General features: G+C 34.6%; 1 protein-coding gene across 2 annotated transcripts; it reads right to left on the minus strand.

The window, feature by feature from the left end:
- Positions 1–12,664: 12,664 nt before the first annotated feature.
- Positions 12,665–24,823, minus strand: LOC128557666 (uncharacterized). Of its 2 annotated transcripts, none has more exons than XM_053545559.1 (4): positions 23,450–24,823; positions 16,497–17,861; positions 16,134–16,341; positions 12,665–14,177 (listed from the first exon to the last, which is right to left on the minus strand). In XM_053545559.1, the coding sequence occupies exons 2-4, from the start codon at positions 17,481–17,483 to the stop codon at positions 13,894–13,896; spliced, it is 1,479 nt and encodes a 492-aa protein (XP_053401534.1). In that variant the 5' UTR covers positions 17,484–17,861; positions 23,450–24,823; the 3' UTR covers positions 12,665–13,893. The 2 variants fall into 2 exon arrangements, with proteins under 2 accessions (XP_053401534.1, XP_053401533.1); XM_053545558.1 differs by having other exon boundaries at positions 12,665–14,183.
- Between the last annotated feature and the right edge of the window lie 720 nt (positions 24,824–25,543).

The raw sequence follows: 25,543 nt of genomic DNA on the forward strand, positions 1-25,543 counted from the left end.
TGTATTTATGATAACGCGGTGGAAGTTTAGGAATCGTCTAAATATCTCGGAATTTTGCTTTTCAAAAAGAGAAACGGTGTCCTAGTCAAAAACATATTGTCCTGTACGCACGTGTCTTTAGTGCTCCGTAATTTTGTTCTGATATTTAAAGATATAGAGCTACCGATCGCCAAGAAATGCAAATTATTTAACTCATTGGTTGGCTCTGATTTCATTTTAAGCTCAGTGATATGGCGAATGCACGACGCTTACGACATGAAATTAATACACAGTTTAATACAAGTTATACCAAGTTTCTGTGTCGGGTCGTCGGTGCTAAAAATCTACAAACATGTCGGCACCTTATGGCAATCTAGGACGCGTACCACTCAATATCTAAAGAAAAATATCAATGATAGAATACTGGTTCAACACTTTATGATTCATCCCTCACAAAGAAATCTGATTTCGTGAAAACAGATACAGATCAAGGGCAAACATTAATCGAGAATGACTGGGCTTTCCAGATAAAAACAATATTTTCCGACTTAGGTTTGATGTATTTTTTTAATTTGAAATTCCTTTTACGGACCTAAAATCATGATTCTCTTGTATAGATAATTCTAGTCGTTAGAATTCATACTACGTCTTCACACGACATTCAATGTTGTCTATGAAAAGTCAAAGTTTAAGTTTCGTATATCCAGTATCTTCTTTTCCAACGACATTCAAACTCTTCTCGACTGTCGTTTGTTGTGTGTCGCGTGTTGTCCGACATTTAAAGTTAACTGTGAAAGATGAAATATGATCTACACTAGAAAATAAGCACTGCAATAAGCAAATTAAATTTGAAACGTACGTATTTGTATCAAGTGGGTTAAATTTGTAGTTACAGAGAATGACTAAAGGATAAAAATTACAAGCAATCCCGTACATTATGTTTAAATTAGCGACATGTGTGGTTAGATATACTTTTGACAAAAAGAGAAAATAAATATAAGAGAGCGAATGTTTAGTTTTTATTCTGAACAGAAAAACGCAATCAGTGGAACGAGGACATAGATGATAACGCATTGGTTTCTCAAACCAGTAGACTGCTTAACAAGATGTGTGAAAAATACTAAAACAGTTCTGATACTTCTATTCTGAAATGTAGTCTAAAAATTATTTTCCAATCGAGTTGCTTTAATTCATATGTATAGCAACGTTGTTGCATTATATGCTTCAGATGTTCATCTAAGCAAGATGACGCATAGACCAGCTTTTACCATGACCATTCACGCATGTAAGCAATCTGGTGTTCAGTACAATATCAGTGTTGACATAACATTATCACTTCCATGTGATATACCTATAATTGAGTGGCCAAGCGAGGAAACCAAAAAAGCTTTCAGCGAAAATGATAATGTAAGGGAAACTGGAACACATCGTGTTCCAAACAACGCCGAATTTTGGGCTGTTTCTTATTCCAAAGCTGAACGAGCACTTTTCTCTAGAATTGATGAGGGTAACGGCTGCAGGAAATGTGTCTACAAAATGTTAAAGAAATACATGCAAAGTTATAAATCCGGCTCTCAAAACGGTTTGCCGGAATTGTCTTCAAGTGTTTTAAAGATAAGTGTTATGTTATTTTTTTCTACTTGTTTTAGCAATATCCTTAACAGAATAAAATGATATTTGTTTTTATTCACGGTTGAATTATCATATCTTGAATAATTGTAAATATTTTCACTCATTGTATATAATCGCGAAATTGCAGTTTTCTTATCAGTAAATATTATTATGAATAGACCAACCATTGGCGTCAGGTATGGAGATAGTAGCACATTAGCATGATTTAATGGGTGTTAAACCTACGTATTCTGATATTTGTATACACCAACCATTGGCGTCAAGTATGGAGATGGTAGCGCATTGCCATGATTTAATGGGTGTTAAACCTACGTATTCTGATATTTGTATACACCAACCATTGGCGTCAGGTAGGAGATGGTAGCGCATTGGCATGATATAATTAACAAATAATCAAGGCCTTCGAGTGGTTTATCGTCTGATTTACCACGGTTCAGAGTTCAGATGCGTAGGAATTGAACCACGAGGGCGATAGCCCGAGTGGTTAAATACTAAAGCATCTGAACGATGAACCGAGGTAAATTAGACGATAAATCACAAGAAGGCCTTGATTGTTTTCATTCTGACATGCTCATTGATATATTTTAATAAATATTATGCTGGGCTTCATTTACGCGAGGAGTATTGTATCGGACGTCATGCGGCAATTTGACGTCATAATTGACGTCATAATGCTCTCGCGCGTCAACCGTTGTTTATCGCAGAATATACAGAGCTTGATTTTCTTCTTTGTTTAACTGGAAATCAATTCGAGCCATGTTAGCATGGGTGTTACACCTACGTATTCTGATATTTGTATACACCAACCATTGGCGTAATAATTGTAAATATTTTCACTCATTGTATATAATCGCGAAATTGCAGTTCTCTTATCAGTAAATATTATTATGAATAGACCAACAATTGGCGTCAGGTATGGAGATGGTAGCACATTAGCATGATTTAATGGGTGTTAAACCTACGTATTCTGATATTTGTATACACCAACCATTGGCGTCAAGTATGGAGATGGTAGCGCATTGCCATGATTTAATGGGTGTTAAACCTACGTATTCTAATATTTGTATACACCAACCATTGGCGTCAGGTATGGATATGGTAGCGCATTGCCATGATTTAATGGGTGTTAAACCTACGTATTCTGATATTTGTATACACCAATCATTGGCGTCAAGTATGGAGATAGTAGCGCATTGGCATGATATAATGGGTGTTACACCTACGTATTCTGATATTTGTATACACCAACTATTGGCGTCAAGTATGGAGATGGTAGCACATTGCCATTTACACCTACATATTCTTACACGTATATTTAAAAGATTGAAATCTACTGAACAAAACGGCTTACCCGCCATTCGTTATTTTACCAATATCTTAAAAATCACTGAAAGTACTTTTTAAAAACTCCAGCATACGTTTGGAGCAACATATCATTAATACTGCTTCAAATTTCGGTAAAATCAAACTATGTTATCTTTATAATTTTACCAGTTTTACGGATGGAACCCATTGCTGAAAAGTCAAAATCATACACTATAATGTTTAGAAGTTATAAACTATTGACAAACGTTATGGGGGAAGAAAATTATTTATTTGAAAAAAAAAAAACCGAAAAGAATACAGTTATTATGTGGCGCGTCATTAAAGAAGCATTTTCCGGAATATTAAACTTTCCTATTTTTATGTGACTAACGCTTTCTGCTTTTGGCTCTGTCAACACAAATTTTAGAATGTCAGGATTAATAGAAAACCTTGGTCTCACTGCATCACATGTCTTCTTTTTGTTTATAAGTAGCAACTTATAAAACTAAAAAGGCACGAATGGGTCATTAAGTTCGAGGTGGGTCCATTTCAATGTAAAATTAAAAAGTATACTGACAAATCAGGAATTTGCGCAGGGGATTTTTTTCCTTGTATTCATTAAGTGACTGTATTCAAGGAAATAAATACATGTACACATACATAAATGTTATACAAGTTGCTCACTTAATATTTCATTAAACAAAATTTGTGCAACTGGCTCGCAGAATTTTGGTATCTAAAGAGTACTAAAATTATATGCTAATATGACTTGCCATGCAATGTATGCATCTAGAAATAGCGCTTTCAAATTTGATCAAATATTTTACTTAATAGCATGTTTAAAATGAAATGTCACATTGCACAACTGTCTTGATTAATTTACATACATACTGAATTGGTTATTCTCTTTGTAGAATAATCCGCCATCATTTTTCGCCCAAACTGAACTCTTCCGCAAGACGTATTACCATTTCCGGTTCTGGCGTGTATAAACAAAGGAGCGTGACGACCTATCATTTGGAGCCATGCATTTGCGGAGAAACAGTTCTATCATAATTGATATAAATTTTACAATAAAAGACATATTAGAATCGAAATAAATTATAGCAAAACCGTGTTTAACACTATTTATACACTCGGGCGGTTATACGTCGTTCGAAATTATTACGCACGACGTGTAACTGCCCATCGTGTATAAATAGTGTAAAAACACGGTTTTGCTATAAACTATTTCTTGATTAGAAAGACACATTCAAGTTTTAACGACTTTGCATAAAACATTTTATTTAACTAACTTAACGCTATTTTGAGTTTTGCACAGTATCTCTGTAAAGTAGAAAACAGCTTTTGAAAAGGTAAAGCGCACAAGTCACGTTTCAAGATTACCTATATATCACGATAAGATGAAAGATGCGTAGATTTAAACTTATCCTAATACGTTTAAAAGTGGTTTAGATGAGATACCTTACGACAACAACTTCTAAAATGTATTATATCGGATTATCGTAAATAATGGTAAAATAGGTGTACCTATTCTTCTTGTGTTTGAACAAACAAATTGTTAAACATAATCATACATCTAGAAAAAAATAATGACATGTGTTATTGTCCGTCTCACAGTCGTCAAAGTAAATTTGTGTTAAACATATCCCGGGAAATACTATAATTATCGTCATGAAAATTTGTAGAAATGTTTATTCGCCATTAAATGTAGCGCATCTGTCGATTGTTATTGTTTTAGCTCATTTGAGCAGGAAGTGTTCAGCATGAACTATTGTGATGGAACTGAGCCCGCCTTTCATCTTCCGTCGTTCACAATTTCACTGTCAACAGTCGTTATGTCACAAGCTGAGCCACAAGTTTAGTCCAATCTCGAAAAACATAGTCGGAATGTTTGTCTTAACAAAAGCTCTGCAAAATTTGTATTTGGACCATCTTGACTCAATTACTACGTCACTAAGTCAAATCGTAGAAAAGCCTTCAAGTTGTTTTATTATTTGACCTAGTGTCTGAGCCAAAAAGCCGTTTACTTTTTCCGCAAATTATGGGTGGATGACCGTTTCCATTTCGTCTGACTTCCGTTACCTCAGGTAAGAGTTTAGACCCGGCCGTCTACACGGAACAAGGAAAATCGATTCAAGGATTTATCTGTTTTACACAATAATAACTCGTCCGCAGGAATCCTTAGTCCTATAAACATCATAAATTAGCCTTTGAAATATATCTACCTATTTTATTCAACAAGAAGGCCATGATGGCCCTATATCGCTCACCTGAGTAGAGTTGCTTGCTTGAACAAATTTCTTAGCTTAAGCTTTAAAAACAAAACAAAAAATAACGAGAGTGGGACAAGGTAAAGATTATGCAAGCTTACTTTTGAAATTTGTTAAAAATATTACAGGTGGTCCAAATCCATTTGCTAAGCTTAAAAACAAGAAAGTAGGTCAGTAGGTCACATTGATGGTCACTGAAAGTCAGTATAAAGATCGGCATGCAAAACTGTACATGTCATCCAATTTTCAAGGTTGTATCTTAAAAAACACGAAAGTAGGTCAATAGGTCACATTGATGGTCACTGAAAGTCAGTATAAAGATCGGCATGCAAAATTGTACATGTCATCCAATTTTCAAGGTTGTATCTTAAAAAACAAGAAAGTAGGTCAGTAGGTCACATTGATGGTCACTGAAAGTCAGTATAAAGATCGGCATGCAAAATTGTACATGTCATCCAATTTTCAAGGTTGTATCTTAAAAAACAAGAAAATAGGTCAGTAGGTCACATTGATGGTCACTGAAAGTCAGTATAAAGATCGGCCGGCATGCAAAACTGTACATGTCATCCAAATTTCAAGGCTCTATCTTAAAAAAAAAACAAGAAAGTAGGTCACCAGGTCATATTCATGGTCAATGAAAGTCAGTTTCAAGATCACCATGCAAAACTGTACATGTCATCCAAATTTCAAGGCTCTATCTTAAAAAAAGCCAAGAAAGTAGGTCAGCAGGTCACATTCATGGTCAATGAAAGTCAGTTTTAAGATCACCATGCAAAACTTTACATGTCATCCAAATTTCAAAGTTGTATCTTAAAAAACAAGAAAGTAGGACCAAAAATAGCAAATTATGGCCCTTTAAGGGGCTATAACTCTGGAACCTATGACGGGATCTGGCCAGTTTTCGACAAAAACCGAGATATTATGCCAATATAAGTAGTGTGCAAGTTTGATAAAAGTTAATTGCAAAATGTGGTCTCTATTGTGTTCACAAGCCAAAAATAGCAAATTTTGGCCGTTAAAGGGGCCATAACTCTAGAACCCATGACAGGATCTGGCCAGTTTTCGACAGGAACCGAGATATTATGCCAATACAAGTTATGTGCAAGTTTTATTAAAGCTGATTGCAAAATGTGGTCTCTATCGTGTTCACAAGTCAAAAGAAGCACCAAATTTTGGCCCTTTAAGGGGCTATAACTCTGGAACCCATGATTGCATCGAGCCAGTTTTCAAAAGGAACCAAGGTATTATGCCAATACAAGTTGTGTGCAAGTTTGATAAAGTTGATTGCAAAATGTGGTCTCTATGGTGTTCACAAGCCAAAAACAGCAAATTTTGGCCTTTTAAGGGGCCATAACTCTAAAACCCATGATGGGATCTGGCCAGTTTTCGAAAGGAACCAAGATATTATGCCAATACAAGTTGTGGTGCAGGTTTTGTTAAAATTGGTTGCAAATGTGGTCTCTGTCGTGCTCACAAGAAATTGTGGACGGAAGACGGACGACGGACGGACGACGGACAAAGGGCGATTATAAAAGCTCACCCTGTCACTACGTGACAGGTGAGCTAAAAAACATACCCGGGCCACAATACGAAATTGACCCTACCACTTAAAGCTGGGCGAGAATTGTGATCTCTAGTGTGTTAAATGTGGGAAAAGGACGAGGAACACAGGGTGATCACACTAGTTCACATTTAGCACTTTTTTTGCAGGTGCACAACATCTAATTTTGAAAAAAAAAAACATTTCAGAAAAATGTAATGACGGTAGTTCAAATACTTTTTGAGATGATTATGGGTAACACAAATGTTTCTCATGGACAGACAATTAAAGGTAAAATTTGTATCACCCCTTACAGCAAAGTAGGGACACACTAATCGCAACCTACTAGTATTCACCGTTGTAGGCCAGTTTTCCTACAGCAAATTATATAATTGAATTATGCAGGGATAAGCCCCTTAAAATATCGATTGTTCTTCAAGTTCATACTTAGTCTTACTTCCCTTATGTGCTGAATTTACTATGCATTCAATTTGCAAATACAAAAACACATCTTTCTGGCATTCATTTCACTGAATATCAAAATAAAATGATACAACTCTTTCACTGTTTTTGCAATGTTCAGTGAGTGAATCTTTATACTATCGTGTTCTTCTAATTTTTGAAATCCGGGGCATAGAAAGAAAGTGCTACATTAAAATTAAACACTATGTAAAACAGAAATGCACATACATGCATTAACAGTACTGGTAACTGGCACTTCGAATATTGTAAAATGAAGTGGTTCGACCATCCATTTTGAACTATGCATTCTGTAGTTAAGTCCAGAAAATGTTCTTGATGTGCTCGTTAGCATAAACATATAAAAAGATGTGATTTTTCTGATTAGAAAATTATGAATTCAAACTCCATATTAGCGCAATTTCCGGTTATATAAAAATAATGTAATATTATCACGGCTTTCTTTTTTTTTTACTTTAACCTTTCGGATAGACATACCGTGGTCTTATTACACTTTATTTCTATCAATAAATAATCCTCTGAATGAGTAATACGAACATTTGGTAGCACCAAGTAATTTACGAATTTCTTTCCTGTTCACACTGACACTTTTTATCATGTAGATAGTTTGCCAGTTCTAAGCATACCGCAGAATCTTTACTTTTCAGTACATCAACTTTTGTGTCAAAGTAATCGGGCAAATGTCCATCCTTCAGTGTTTCCACAAGATCGGTTATTACATCGATGAGGCATTGGTTACTATTACTGTTACTGTTGTGCCAGTATCCGGACAAAGTATGTTTCTCACAGGACCACAATATCTGCGTCGGAAACAAATACAGCAATATATTATGAAAAATGATTTAATAGTTGACATTTAAAAATGACATATTTCAGCTTAATTTTTGCTTCCTAATCACACCGCAATGCTTTAATCCTTCCAACTAGTTAATATACGGTGCCTCCTTAGTCGAGTGGGTAAGATCCTTATCACATTACCCTTGCCGCTATAGAGTAAGAACCTCGCTTGTTGTGTAGTGGAAGCTATATCCATAGCTTACATAAAATCGATTATTCTGTCAAGGTGCCCACTCATGCCTTAAAAATTACCATGGGTGTGTGGGGTGTGGGGGCACCTAGGGTCTTCTTCCATCATCAAATGCTGGAATGGAATGTCGCTACTCGACTCATATTTGTGTGGGTGTGACGTTAAGTCCTGTGAAATCACTTAAATTAGCTGGCATGAAATTTCGCGCAAACATGAAAAAGGACTGTTTCGCGCGGGCTTTAATTCGCGCATTTTCAATTTTAGAAATGAAAAATGAAATTAAAAAATAATAATAGCGCGGTCTTATATTCGCGCATCGGTCCTAGCGCGAAATACGCGAAAATTCGTCCTACGCGAATAAAAATGATTAGTAACTAAAACAAAACAACTGACCCGTCATTTGCTATTTTGTCAATATCTTTAATAATACAAAAGTACTATTTTGATTTGAAGCATATGTGTAGATCAATGTGTTGTGATTAACAATTCATTGATTGAAAAACATCAAATTACACAAAGATAATTTCATTCCTTGTTCTACCACACACAATTTTTACAAAAGTCACAAAATTGCACATAAATGTTACGGTCTTTTTTTTAAACGAGTTAATACTAGGTGCCAGAAAACATGGGTGTAGATTTTGCTTTTTACTATGAAATGATTAAATATCATGCATATATTAAATGCTATTTTATTTAGTGAAAGACAGCAGCGTTATTTGTTTGTGTTGTAAATTTCTTACCCGGTAAAGTTTATAATTCTAAATATTTTAGTGTATATTTTTGACATTTTTTTTACAATGCTGAGCGTATGCTTAAGGGGCCATAACTCTAAAACCCATGATGGGATCTGGCCAGTTTTCGAAAGGAACCAAGATATTATGCCAATACAAGTTGTGGTGCAGGTTTTGTTAAAATTGGTTGCAAATGTGGTCTCTGTCGTGCTCACAAGAAATTGTGGACGGAAGACGGACGACGGACGGACGACGGACAAAGGGCGATTATAAAAGCTCACCCTGTCACTACGTGACAGGTGAGCTAAAAAACATACCCGGGCCACAATACGAAATTGACCCTACCACTTAAAGCTGGGCGAGAATTGTGATCTCTAGTGTGTTAAATGTGGGAAAAGGACGAGGAACACAGGGTGATCACACTAGTTCACATTTAGCACTTTTTTTGCAGGTGCACAACATCTAATTTTGAAAAAAAAAAAACATTTCAGAAAATGTAATGACGGTAGTTCAAATACTTTTTGAGATGATTATGGGTAACACAAATGTTTCTCATGGACAGACAATTAAAGGTAAAATTTGTATCACCCTTACAGCAAAGTAGGGACACACTAATCGCAACCTACTAGTATTCACCGTTGTAGGCCAGTTTTCTACAGCAAATTATATAATTGAATTATGCAGGGATAAGCCCCTTAAAATATCGATTGTTCTTCAAGTTCATACTTAGTCTTACTTCCCTTATGTGCTGAATTTACTATGCATTCAATTTGCAAATACAAAAACACATCTTTCTGGCATTCATTTCACTGAATATCAAAATAAATGATACAACTCTTTCACTGTTTTTGCAATGTTCAGTGAGTGAATCTTTATACTATCGTGTTCTTCTAATTTTTGAAATCCGGGGCATAGAAAGAAAGTGCTACATTAAAATTAAACACTATGTAAAACAGAAATGCACATACATGCATTAACAGTACTGGTAACTGGCACTTCGAATATTGTAAAATGAAGTGGTTCGACCATCCATTTTGAACTATGCATTCTGTAGTTAAGTCCAGAAAATGTTCTTGATGTGCTCGTTAGCATAAACATATAAAAAGATGTGATTTTTCTGATTAGAAAATTATGAATTCAAACTCCATATTAGCGCAATTTCCGGTTATATAAAAATAATGTAATATTATCACGGCTTTCTTTTTTTTTTACTTTAACCTTTCGGATAGACATACCGTGGTCTTATTACACTTTATTTCTATCAATAAATAATCCTCTGAATGAGTAATACGAACATTTGGTAGCACCAAGTAATTTACGAATTTCTTTCCTGTTCACACTGACACTTTTTATCATGTAGATAGTTTGCCAGTTCTAAGCATACCGCAGAATCTTTACTTTTCAGTACATCAACTTTTGTGTCAAAGTAATCGGGCAAATGTCCATCCTTCAGTGTTTCCACAAGATCGGTTATTACATCGATGAGGCATTGGTTACTATTACTGTTACTGTTGTGCCAGTATCCGGACAAAGTATGTTTCTCACAGGACCACAATATCTGCGTCGGAAACAAATACAGCAATATATTATGAAAAATGATTTAATAGTTGACATTTAAAAATGACATATTTCAGCTTAATTTTTGCTTCCTAATCACACCGCAATGCTTTAATCCTTCCAACTAGTTAATATACGGTGCCTCCTTAGTCGAGTGGGTAAGATCCTTATCACATTACCCTTGCCGCTATAGAGTAAGAACCTCGCTTGTTGTGTAGTGGAAGCTATATCCATAGCTTACATAAAATCGATTATTCTGTCAAGGTGCCCACTCATGCCTTAAAAATTACCATGGGTGTGTGGGGTGTGGGGGCACCTAGGGTCTTCTTCCATCATCAAATGCTGGAATGGAATGTCGCTACTCGACTCATATTTGTGTGGGTGTGACGTTAAGTCCTGTGAAATCACTTAAATTAGCTGGCATGAAATTTCGCGCAAACATGAAAAAGGACTGTTTCGCGCGGGCTTTAATTCGCGCATTTTCAATTTTAGAAATGAAAAATGAAATTAAAAAATAATAATAGCGCGGTCTTATATTCGCGCATCGGTCCTAGCGCGAAATACGCGAAAATTCGTCCTACGCGAATAAAAATGATTAGTAACTAAAACAAAACAACTGACCCGTCATTTGCTATTTTGTCAATATCTTTAAATAATACAAAAGTACTATTTTGATTTGAAGCATATGTGTAGATCAATGTGTTGTGATTAACAATTCATTGATTGAAAAACATCAAATTACACAAAGATAATTTCATTCCTTGTTCTACCACACACAATTTTTACAAAAGTCACAAAATTGCACATAAATGTTACGGTCTTTTTTTTAAACGAGTTAATACTAGGTGCCAGAAAACATGGGTGTAGATTTTGCTTTTTACTATGAAATGATTAAATATCATGCATATATTAAATGCTATTTTATTTAGTGAAAGACAGCAGCGTTATTTGTTTGTGTTGTAAATTTCTTACCCGGTAAAGTTTATAATTCTAAATATTTTAGTGTATATTTTTGACATTTTTTTTACAATGCTGAGCGTATGCTATAATTTTTAAAAAGTACTTTCAGTATTTTTTGAGATATCGGTAAAATAACGTATGACGGTTTAGCCGTTTTGTTCAGTACATATCAATAGAGAGTTTGAGATTTCAACCTTCGCCTTCCCCTTCAACGTCTCTCATATATATTTGGGGTAAAACGTCACCAATATGTTGCTACCAAAGTTTTCCATGTAATTTCAAGTAAGCCTAAGACTTCGTTTTATTACTATGTGAAATAAAAAGCTTAGTTTCAGGATTTCTGCTTATTAAGTTATTCGATTATCCATATGTATAACTGGACTAAATTTGATGCGATACACTATCAATAAGTAAAAGGATATTGAAATTTTGTTTGGCTAATGATTTTAACTAAATACATTGAATTGAACCTGAAAGTATGAAGTTATCAACTGATTTTCAGAAATTTTGAGATTTTGTTCAAACTTTAACTTCTACGGCATATTTGTGTCCTCAGGCGGTATTGATTATACCAGATGGGCCTTTTTGTCGTAAGAAGTGAAGTTTTGAACGTCCGAAGATGTGATATCACGAAAGTCAAAACTTCAGTCTTTGTACATCTATTCTGTCCCCATACACGGCATCAAAGACTGAAATCTGGATGGAGGCACATGGCATGACAGTAATTTAACTTGAAAAATGAATTATAACGCGCGATCATTATTTGGTGGAACATTTTATTTTAACTTCCAAATAGAATCAATCCGTTTCTGCCGGACACTTAATAAGACAATTGCGTTTTAATTATAAACATAAAATGGTCCTAGTAAGACGGCATTTGTTTTGAAGTATTAGACAATTTTAGATCTATGATATCATGATGCGAGAGGTTTCCTGTTAGTCGTATGGGATAGCTCCATTCTTTACAAGCACGGATCCAGAACATGGCAGAGGGGCATTTGGGTCAATCCACCTTTAATTCTAAAATTAAAAAGAAAATCGGTCTTGAAACTCGGTGTGACCCCCCCCCCCCCCCCCCCCCAGTACCCCTGAATGGGTGAACCCCCTCTTAAAGTTGGTGTCCCTCTAGCCACAATTCTTTGATCTGCACATGCTTTACTTATGAAATAGTCTATTTAAACAAATACGTGTATATGCCCACATGTTATTTTGTGCCACAATTTTCGTCTCCACCTAACACTTCTTGACTGTTTCGCTAGACACATGGTGACTTGGCACGATTATACCGTGCTGTCTGAGAGTTTGGCATTATACAGAGTCAAACTGAGTGTCATGATGCCAAACGTATCGTATCACGAGAATATTTTACATTTTTTTCAAATCGCTTGTTAAATGTATTTATAAATTGTGTATATAGGCTCATGTTATCAACATATCTGTTAAAAGGTTAGATTTTCCACATGAACAGTCTACAAGTAAAACGCGTCTTTTAAGGAATTCGATGTACAAAGTACCAATTCAAAGAAAAAAAAACAAATTTAAGAAAATTATGAAATACTAGTCACCAGCCTTTTGTGTTTGCTTTATATCATATATTTAACTTCAAAGTATATCGAGAAATGCATTTGTTGTAGTTGATGTCTCATGTTTTTGTTTAAAACATATTTACTGAAATGTCTTTCAAGAACACCATCAGGAATAGAATACGTTGATATGATTATCATTTTTATTTCCACTCATGTATGATTTACAATCATGCATTGTATACTGACATCGTTTTATATAAAATGTTGTTTTTTTTTTGTAATCGCACTAATATCCATGCAATGATTATGTTAATTGAAATATTTTTATTTAATTTTTATTTCTAAAATATCTGGTAAAAGTCCTGCACTTTCGGACAATTGATATCGAAATGCACGAGAAACACGATCATAATTACAGATAAATTGAATGGGCGGTTTAAAAGAAGTAAGGTTCATTTTAAAGTTTGAAATCTCAAGGAATTTTAATCGAACTTCAACTTCATACGTTAACTTCGCAAGAGACGTTGAAGGGGAAGGCGAAGGTTGAAATCTCAAACTCTCTATTATCAAAATATGCAGGGCATACAAATAATATTAACCGCTAAGAGAACTGCAATGTCGCGAGTATATAAAATGAGGGAAAATATTAACTAGCATTAAAGATATAGTAATTTTATACATTATAAAGATAAATAATACAACCCGTGAACAAATACCATTTCCACTTTTAAAATATTTTTAAAACAAATAGATAAAATAACATATTACTGACTTTTAAAACATGTGAAGACAATCCTGGCAAGCCGTTTTTAGAACCAGATTTACAACTTTGCATGTACTTCTTTAACATTTTAAAGACAAATTTTCTGCAGCCGTTACCCTAATCAAGTCTGGAGAAAAGTTCTCGTTCAGCTTTGGAGTATGAAATTGCCCAGAATTCATTTTTCTTTGGTACTAGGTGTGTCCCAGTTTCCTTTACATCAATTATAAGCTTTTCACAGAAAGCTTTTTTGGTTTTCTTGCGCGGCCACTCCATTTTAGGTATATCACATGGAAGTGATATTGTTATGTCAATACTGATATTGTACTGAACACCGGAGTGCTTGTTTGGGATAATGGTCATGGTTAAAGCTGGTCCATGCGTCATCTTGCTGAGATGGACATCTGAAGCTTATAATGCAACAACATGAAAATGTTAATTATTATGCACATGAAGTAAAGCAGCCTGATCGGATATGAATTTTTTTCGGCGACGCCGTCTAAATTCGTTTTCGTTACATATGCCACGTGACTTCAGTTTGCAAATCAAACTACTTGATAACGCATTATAGATAATTTATCAAAATGGAAGATTTATGCAACACTCTGCCTGATTGGACGAGAGTGTCAATTTCTTTCACTTTGTTGATTGTGCTACGCTGAGTGAAATGTAGACAAAACTTTTATCCTAAACGACGCTGTTCACAGTTTTAAAGCTAACTTTGGCTCAGTATATTTAGCAAGAATATTGATATATCTCAAAATGATAAGTAAGTTTAATAAATATGATAAAAACCTGTTAAAATACCAACATATATCAAATTAAAGAAAGAGCTGAATACGGTCTGCGTATCACACGAATAAGGGTGTGATAAGAGTCTTTTATGTAGAGAAGTGCTTTTTAAAAGATTTTCCTTGTTACAGTTGTCGTCTGTATATGAAAAGGTTTCTTGCTTTTGTGACTTATTCAGATTGCATATTAAAATGAGTACTTGTTTGCTTTGATATATTTGTTATAAATTATTTAACTGATTTATTATATATGAATATTTTTCTTTAGTATGGTATGCAAATATTGAACTCAGTTGAAATCTGTTTTATTATATATATGCTATATAATGACTGAATCTCATTACACTGAAATGAAGGTACGCTGCATACAGTTTATCTAGGTGATATGACTACGGTCAAACTTTGCTTATTAAACAGAAATATTGAAATAATTACAATTGTATGTTTTGCTTGACCTTCACTTTTTTATAGGTGTGACGTCATTGTCCAAAGATTCATGAATAGCGAATATGCTATTTTTTAAAGCGGGATCAGTTGGCCTATTTTAGAAATAAATAAAAATAATAAATAAAAAAATCCTTTAATTGATCTTTTCTCATGTATTCTAATCAAACTTGATTTGCAGCATCTTTATTAGGCCCGCAGCCAACTTTGTTCAGCTGGGACATTTGACCCCTTTTAGGGGCTGCTAGAGCTAAAACTAGAAGTGCCTTTATACAGCGTCTCATGAACAGCTTGGTGGATCTTTGTCATACTTGGTCTGGAGCATCATTATAAGGTCCTCTTCCAAATTTATTTATATAGAAACTTGGGCCCTATTAGGGACCACTATAGCTAAAAGTAGATATGCCTTTCTTCGCATTAACCACTAAATGTAATGGATTTTTATCAAACTCGATGTGTAACAATATCGTAAGGTCTCCTGCTATTTTGTTACAAATGGGGATAGGGACCAATTTAGCTAAAATATAAACACGTTTAATGACCTCTTCTCATGAACCGCTTCATGAATCTTCATCAAACTACTGCTGTCATTATTCGTCTAAGGATAAACGAAACTAAATTGCAACCCTACGAAACCTTTGCGAAAAATTAAAAGAGAACCATTTAAATTGTTAAAGTGCGGTGTTTAGTTTTGCAATTTGAAAAAATGTTAGATGAAAGATGAATGTTAGATGAAAAATTCATAAACTTCTTTCCTTATTACAATTCGCCGACCATCATTTTTAAAGATATTTCTTGTTTAAAAGTACATTGCTGTATAAAATAATCTGAACTGTTTTAGTATTTTTTGCACATCCTGTTTCTTTTATCAACATGCATTTTATTGGTTTGAGCAACTAATGCATTATCATCAATGTCCTCTTTCCATTAATTTCGTTTTTCTATCAAAATAAATACAAAATGTTATGTTCTCATATCTATTTTCTCTTTCTGTCGAAAGTATGTCTGCGCATGTCGCTAATTAAAACATATTATACGTCATTGCTTGTAATCTGTATCCTTTAATCTATATCACCAATCATTCTATGTAATTACAAATTTAAACCACTCGATACAAATACGTACGATTCAAATCTACTTTGGTTATTGCAGTGCTTATTTTCTGGTGTAGGTCATATTTCATCTTCCGTGGAACTAGATCTTCCCCGTATCTAAGGCCTTCAGGAATAATACCTGCGTCAACAGACACTACAACATAACCATCTGGGGGCTTGACCCTTGTCTTTGTAATAGCCGGCTCACAATTTATGTTCATGTTTGTTGCATGTTTATTCTGCAATAAGTATATAATTTGGAGTTGTGTGTTTAAATTAATATTGAAATAATACATTATTCGGGAAACAAGTTTTCTTTTTCACGTCAAAAACATATTATATGAAGACAGAACACTGCGTTTTGAAATCATGACGTTACAGCAAGGTAGCTTACCTGGGAATAGGAGTAATTTATCTTTCTAACACTGCTGACCTTTACATCCTTTTGTCCTAATTTTAAACAAACGTTGATATCAAATTCGTCTGCCTCTCCAATTTTTGTGTTAACCGGAAAACTGCCAGCCTTCACATAGTTGGGACAATATATATCACCTCCCTGTTGCCGGTGCACATGAGCCATTATCTCGGTAAGTATGTAATTTACATGTTTGACAGATTTCGTCTTTTCAGTTTTGTCTATATTTACTTCTTTGACGTATACCTCTTCGACAGTCCTCCTCCTTTTCTTATGCAAAGGACCAGCCGTGTGTTGTTTCGTAAGCCCATCTTCTTTCTTAATATCGATTGATAAGTCATGTCTACGTTTCCTTGATTGGGGGTTATTTGGTACTGGCCGATGTGTGTCTCTTTGATGCTGGAACAGTGCATCATTTGTCGAAAAACATTTTGCGCACTTAGGACATTTGTATTTTCTGCTTGTAGCTTCCTCTTTCACATTTGTGCAGCGCAAAAGACAATTATTCTGCTTTCTTTGGTGCCTATCCTTCATGTGCTGACACAACGCACTTGTCATTGAGAAACGGCTTAAGCATATTTTACATTTGACATTTTTGCAGGATGGTTTGTGCAACCTTTCTGTAAAGTGCGCACTATGGCTGCTGGTGGATTTGGTTGTATCATGTGTGTCTTGTTTGTGTTGTAAAAGTGCAGTAACAGTGGTAAAGGATCTGGCACATGAGGAACAATACTTTTTCTCCGAACTGTTTGTTCTGGCATATATTGTGGTAGAATGACTGGGCCCTGTGTGTTTATCTTTTTGGTGTTGCAATACCGCATGTTGTTTCGAAAAGTGGCTGTCACAGAAGGTACACTGTACAATTTTATGCTTGTCTCTCTTGTGCTGAGACAGTTCCAATTTTGTCGAATATTTCCTTTCGCAAAAGGAACAACTAACTTTCCCTGCTTTCGTTTTCTTTTTCATCGTGTGAACTGCTTCAAACGGACAAACTATAGGTTGTTTCACCTGGTATTTATCTTTTGTCTTTTTGGTGATGATTTGTTGACAAAAAGTTTGGCGTAGAAAGAACTGAATTCGCCTATATATTGGTCAACAAAGTTGTAATTTTATTACAGCTTGGTGCTTAAATACCGCTGTTTTTATCTTTGTAAGTGTGAAAGTTCAGTTCATCTTGTTTTGAAAATGATTTGGCAAGAGATACAGAAATGTGTTCTTGTCTCATGTAATGTTTCAACACTTCTCGAAGTCTTACTATTTCCGTATGGTTTTAAGTCTTGTCCGTCTGTCTTTGGTTTCTTACTATTATTACTATGGATAAATTCTGAAGTATAACATCAAAACCTGAAAATGAAGAATTTAAAGGTTTATTACAGAAACTGGAATTATCTGATTTGAAATAATATGGGAAGTTAACATTTTCCGATGTTAACTTTTTGGAGAATTATTATAAAATATTTACAATTCTAACATGAAAATTCTATGTACGTTTCTGTTAAAACACGGAAGATTTGACGTACCATTTAGCGCCATACAGGTGCCGAGAATATATGATCTAAATGATATAGCGGAATGGTGTCACATTTAATTCACAAACACTGTATTGGAAATTAAGCGCAAAAAATAAATCATTAGACGTCTAGGTACTCCTAAGTTATTCCTTAAGATATATGCAATTCAAACTTTTAAGCACTTAATGTGTATTTTTGACTTAGTACTCTAATCTGGCTGAGTGAAATCACAAACATAACACCAGCTTTACAATTTCACATTCTATACAACAATCCTGTAGTGTTTAATGACTTGAATCCCCCTTTATGCATAAATTTGACTAAATCAAGGGACATAACTCTGGTCTGGCTGAGTAAAATCCTAGATCAAAAACTTTGAGATATTTGCGACAAAAACTTTTAAGCCGTTATAATGCATAGTTTTGACTATGTCAAGGGCCATAACTCTGTGTGACTGTGTGAAACTCTAATTAAAGCACCAGGTGCACCATATCACATGCTGACAAAGATTGAGTGAGGGTGCACGAAAACAATCGGCTGTGTCACACATACACGTTTCCAAAAAAATATGAGTCTTCAACCCGAAGTTAGTTGGCAAAGATTAATTATAGGGTAAAAGGATTCTACAAGAAAACCATTTGCTGTAAATCAGAAATAAACAATACGTACATGTACATAAACGTTGATGGTTTATTTTCGGTCTGAAGTAGTCAAATGACATTTTGCTGTGGTTACCTTTCATTCACATGTTGTCATTTCACAGTATTTATTTGATACCTATTCATTCTTATGTGGTTTGATGTTTTTTCTATGTGTTATACATGCACTTTACAATATATTGCTGTCTGACATTAGGCAGCGGTATCTTGTCATTTGACACTGGTTTACTGGCATTTGACAGTGATTACCTGTCATTCGGCAGTGGTATCTTGTCATTTGACACTGGTTAACTGGCATTCGACAGTGGTATCTTTTAATTCGGCAGTGATAATTTGTCATTCGACAGTGGTTACTTGTCATTTGGCACTGGTGCTTGTGAGTAGGGTACATATATGTAGATTGCGAGTAGGGTACACATGTGTACATGACGGAAATGGTGAACACATGTATACATGAAGAGTTAATTTCATGTATGCATAGGGTGCCTACGGTACACATGTTTATCTTGCCTCCTACAAGTTTCTTCAAAACCAGTTATGAATTCACAAAGGAATCAAATGAGCACCGCTGCCCACCATTGCAGTTGTCGTGTGATCGAAGTACGCTTCTTTTTGAAAATAAATATATGGTATAGAATCATTATTTTTGGAAATTTGTGTGAATTTAAACTTTCTTAGTTATGTTTTCATGAACTTTGTTTAAAATACTTACATTTAATTTATTAGCCAATTAAAATAATTTGATATAAAACAATGTTTATCTTAATATTGAAAATTAACTATGTGCTAAGAACTTCGCATGACGTCACCAGTTTCTTGCAGATGTTGCGACTCGACCTTGTTAGGTAAACAAATGGGGTCACGCCATAACTTAACGGACGCGACCATCAGAATATTAAAATATCGACAGAAAAGTCACATGTGCACGTCCAGTCTTGGTGCCCATATATGGGTCCCCCATAAAAAAGTTAAAAACTACTGTTTTTAATCCAAAAACGAAAAAAAAAGATATTTAATTTTTTTTGTTACTGTATACTGATACATTGAGTATATAGTAAAAAAAATATTTTATTTTTCGTTTTAGTTTTTAACTTTTTTTATGGGGGACCTGTATATGGGCATCAAGACTGGACGAGCACCGGTAGCCAGAACTTGTAGTTACATGGTGAGTAGAGTGCACATGATATGCATGAGGAATGCAGCGCTTTATATTCACGGTGCGTTACTTACAATATTGTACGCATGTATACATATGAGAAGTAGGGTACATGTATGTACATGGTGAGATAGGCGAACATTTATTATGTTTTGCACATATGTACATGGTGAATAGGGAAGCGTATATACATGATGAGCAGGGTATATAGATTTTATGTATCGCGAACGAGAAGAAGAAGAAGATTTTATGTATATGGTTAATAGAACGTACATGTATATATGGCAAGTGCGATACACATATGCACAGGGTAGGTAACATGTATGGTATGCACATGGTGAATGGAGTACATGTGTGTACATGGTGAGTATATTCATGTATATTCACGCACCCTACTCACCCTATAGATACGTTTATCCCCATCACCATATCCCTACTCACCTTATTCATACCTATACCCTACTCTTCATGTATATTTTATTGAATCTTGTCCAAACATTCATTTTGTGTAAGATGGTGACGTTATAGCCCCGAAAATGGCTGTCATATCGTTATATCGATGACAGACACATATATTTTTAAATGCCTATAAATCCGACTATCTTCCAAGAAAATGAAACATTCTAACATGGCTCGATTTGATTGCCAGTTAAACAAAGAAAAAGGTCAAACTATGTATGTTTCACTGGATCTGTCCATGTATTATCGGAGAAAAATTGTGTATCAATAAGGCAGTACACGTGTTGTTAACACACGATTCCTTTTTTTTTAAATGCTTTGTCAGGGCCGAGTATTTATTAATACATCGCTGTTTACATTCTTATGAATCGGGCGTTAGGAAAAAATTAGCCTCATTCATACCAGAATACGGATATGAAGGAAACTAGATCAATGTCCAGCCGGATTCGAAGAATTCGAGTTACTCATCGACAGATCCCGAAAAAGGAGATGACTCAACTGAGCCACCATTTCCCAAGAAACAACCATGTGAGTACAGCCTGTCCTTTAATTTTAATACGTAACTGTTTACATTCTTACGAATTGGGCGTTAAGGAAAAGTTCGTCAATAACAGTGAATGTATTGAATCGCAAGTAACTTATGCCATTGTTTATTTCAGAATTAATCATGCCAACGATTTTTTGAAGTATCAATCGGTATGTTTTCATTTAATATCTCGCGGATTCTTTTGTATTAATCTTGGAAGCATATCAACATTTAGTAAACGGTTTGTACTCGAAATAACTCGAATTTAAAATTATTATTCTTGAAATCCTGTTCCTTTAGGTAATATGCAAAATTATGGCGGCTAATGGCATGCTTGTCACAAAAAATCCTTGAAAAATCTTGAATAGATGCTTTTGGCTGTGTTGATGACTTGTGCTCCCTGGTACTCGGGCTAGCTAACGCCCTCGTGGTTCAATCCCTACGCATCTGAACTCTAAACCGTGATTAATCAGGTGACACACCACTCGAAGGCCTTAAGGGGACGCATATTGCTACATTCACAGTTCATACAGCAATGCGGAAGGGGTGCATATTCAAGAAATCGATGGTGGGAAAATAAAAAACATATTCCTAAACTGATATAATACTGATGGACACCTGTAATATTCAGTGTTTTGTGGATAAGGATGTGGTACTATGAATGTAACAGGAAAACAGAGGTCTTTGTGAAAGTACATTCAACACAAAATATTAAGCTTTTGTATAAGGAAAATACAGGTTTTTTACAATAACAGTATTCCAAATAATGTTGAAGGGATGAGATTTTCTTTCTAACACACCAGGTTTGCTTAAACATGTAAAAATTTAACGCCACGTCTGTTCATCTCGGGATGGACGCCATATTTCTCATTGATAAAAAATGTAAACAAAAAAATCAGAGTGGGATTAGCATTGCAAGGGCATAACATGACATTCTACACAATGAATACCTTAGAACAGATATCTAAGATGCTACACAGGTCAGGCGGGTTAAATGCATAATGTCGATCACTTGAAATTCATCTTGAAAAGGTGGTTAATTTTAGTTTGTTTACATGGTTTTTAATTTTCCCACGACTTCTCGGCGATTCACTGCAAATGTATTACTGCGCCGGACGAAAGGTAACTCTAATAAACAACGGGAGACAACTTAGGTGTCAGCACGTGTTCGATTTTTAAAAAAACATGTCGATGATTATAATTTCTTATCAAATAATGAATCCTATTCAGATATTCGTCTTTTATATTAGAAAATTATTAATTTCTGTGGACATTTGTCAAATAATATTACTTACAGTGGACTACTTTGCGCATCAAACTGGTTTCCGCTTCAGTTGTGAGGCACTTCCGTTATACTTTTTGACAACAATAACAAAACACAAAATGAATCAATAAAGTCACTTATAAACCGACTGCTACTTAAATCAGTGTAAGTAAAGTTGTTGTTACAACATTATACATGTTCGTTACGGTATGAGATAAAGTTTATCTTGAACTGCATAATCCATTAATTACGTTTAGATGATACTGCATTTACAACTTATTTGACCTCGTATTTTTTACGTGAATGACAGCATTCTCGTGCAACTCGTGCAAACAGAGTTATGAAAAGTATGGTGGAGAATTCAAGGACAAATTATAAATGACATTAAAGTGAGGATAACTGTATATTCGTCCAGTTTTGATCATTGACATTCCTGCTGTTTATTAGTAACTTTTGTGAACAAGATTAGAATGTTGCTTTTGCACATATACACATTGATTGGACCTCTCAACCAAATTTCATACCTTATTTTAGGGATTTTTAAGACAATACATTTTCAAAAGTTTGTTGAATGTGTTTTGATATTTAAGTGCATTGTAGCTCATGAATACCAAGTTAAAAATTAATAATGGCAACATTTCTAGGCCTTTATTGTAAGCCACTAGACTTCTGTAACGATAAATGTTTAATGTGTTAAGGGGAATATACTCTTTTAGTTTTGTAATGTGGCATTCCTTGACCACCGTATCTTTTCTTATGCACTACTTTGTAAACAAACTAAATAATGTGTTTTAGCTCACATATGCGAAATGAAAAGCAAGACAGTGAACTTATTTCACATTCTTTCTTTAAATTAGAATCTGTAGGACATTGATAAATGTTTAGACAAAGTGAAGCACTATTATTTTCGCACCAAAAAGTCTTAATTGTTGACTTTGAATGTACACAAGAAGTCTTACGTAATTCAACAATAACTTTCTTGTTTCAGTTTTTCTCATTTTTATTTTAGTGAGCAATCCTTTGTGTACTTATAACAGTTGAAACAGTATTCATTTCATTTACCAAAACCTTGTACTTTTTTGCAGGTAAATTTTATAATACCCCACCCACTTTTTTCTAATTTCAAAGTATGCGTCCCCTTAATTATTTGATAAATTACATTCTATTTTACATGTTATATTTTCCTTGTGGTGGAATAATTAATCCGAATAATATGGGCAACTAGGAAGGTCAAGAATTAGTACACGTCATAAACGACTTTTAGCATTATTCAAACTACTGCACGATCCTTCACGAGCCAAATTTAAACAAAGTTTAAACAAAGCAAAACAATTTACATGAAAATTAATTTACTTACGTAAGTGTAGTATATTAAATGGTCCATGCATAAAGAGAATAAATATATCCAGTACAATCGTAACGATATGATCGGACATATGTTTTGTTATTTTATCTCCTAAATCACTGTCTTATTTATAAATATGACTGCGCGCTTCGTTATGTATAAATCAGTTTTGTAATATGATATGTTTTCTGTTGTTATGGTAAGTGTAACAGTCTATGTGTACGTTAAACTTAGTTAAGTTACTTAAACCGAAAAAAAAGTACAAAAATCAAATTTTCATTTTGAAAAGCTCGAATAATCTGTGTGGGGAATCACGTGATTTAAAAAGACGGCGTGCACGGAAAAATGGCCGATACTTTCTCTCGTTTCAGCAGGAAAATCAATGTATATTTTATATTGATAAACATTTATGATACCCTATCATATGCTCCTTACCTTCTGATTTCTCTAGATACCCGTAATGTGCACGTCGTCATTCGAAATCACGTGCTTCCCTACACTGGTTACATCGTTTTGAAATTAAATGTTAACTGAGTTTGCCTCAATGACTCCAACATGTCAGTCAATTAAATATAAAAGCTTAAAACAAGTAAAAAAAGTTACAGAACCAGCAATATGAGACATGACCTTTAACCCCTTGGTGTGGCATTGGCCATGGAGATAAGAACAAGTGTCTTGTGGCAATATTTTGTGTCACTGAGGATATTTATAAGTTAAATGAATAATTAACTGCTAAATGCGTTCCAAAGTTACGGCCTGGACAAGATCTTTTATGACCACTGATTCCCAGAATAACCTTGACCTTTAGATGGGACCTGTAGTGTTTGTTGCACAACCCTCCATCTCATTCAGGTAAACATATACGCCAAATTAAAATAAGATTGCTCCATGCATGTTACAGTCACGGCTTAGACACACTCTAAAATAACATTTGATCTTTACGTGTGACCTTGACCTTTGGAATATGTATTAAAAAATAATACTTTCTTTCGTCTTTAATATATAGCCTTTCAACATCGATCGGTTTGCACCATTCTATCTGCAGCTCCCACAAATATTCATGTGTATATACCACCATATACCGATAAATGTAAAAATATCAGAACTTCGGAGTTTCAGAATCATTAAACGCAATATCAAATTCATTTACAACATATTTGATGTCCGAATAAATATCTATTGATGACGTCTCTGACTTCAATTCTGAAGTTGTAGCTTATCCAGCGCATATGCCGCTTGTAAAACTTTAAAATCCTCGAAACGTTTTCCAACAATCATCATTCCAACCGGAAGTCCGTTAGATTTTCCCGCGTTTACTGTAATGGCGGGGTGTCCTGTGCTGTCAAATGGTGCTGTATTCTTAAACATACCAAAAGCATTCTCTAAGCGTTCTGAAATCAAATAAAAAGAAATAAAATAGACTTATAGAGTTAACTTATTACCTAATGATACCACGGACATAAGAGGACTGCCTCCTTTTCTGCACTTCAATTAAGTTATATACCAGTTTCAAAACTTCACGAAAGGCATTTTTTATTTATTTTCTTTTTTTTTTTTTTCTTTTTTTTTTTTTTTTGTTTTTTTTTTTTTTTTCTTCCTCTACTCGTTACTTTTTTTGTGGGATGAGTGAGGGGGCAGTTATCGTCACATCGGCAAAATTATAGGTCATACATATGGCGACAATCCACCTTATCATGGTGAAGGACACCAGATACCCCTCCGAGATTTTTTTTCAGACTCAGGCATGCAACCGGGTAGGAAGACCATGTTTCAACAAGTCATCTGGATGGTTTCATCACATGAAAGAAGTATGTTGATCAAAATTTATAACAATCATTTATAGTCATCATTACTTTTTTAATCACAGTAGTTCGTACAACGAATTCTTAAAAAAATAAATTTAGGATCCTGCAAAATCCATATACATGTACTTTGTAAATGTTTCAAGATTAAACTAAACAACGCCAAGGTTTTTACTACATGTAGTTTGTATCACTTGGTGTGTAACTTTGTTCTATAAAATACCGAGAAATACTCAGACTAGAACCTAGTTAAAACACATTTAATAAAGTACACATTTAACCCATAGCTGTGGTAAATCAAGAT

This window comes from Mercenaria mercenaria, chromosome 6, assembly GCF_021730395.1.
Source record: "Mercenaria mercenaria strain notata chromosome 6, MADL_Memer_1, whole genome shotgun sequence".
NCBI lineage: Eukaryota > Metazoa > Mollusca > Bivalvia > Venerida > Veneridae > Mercenaria > Mercenaria mercenaria.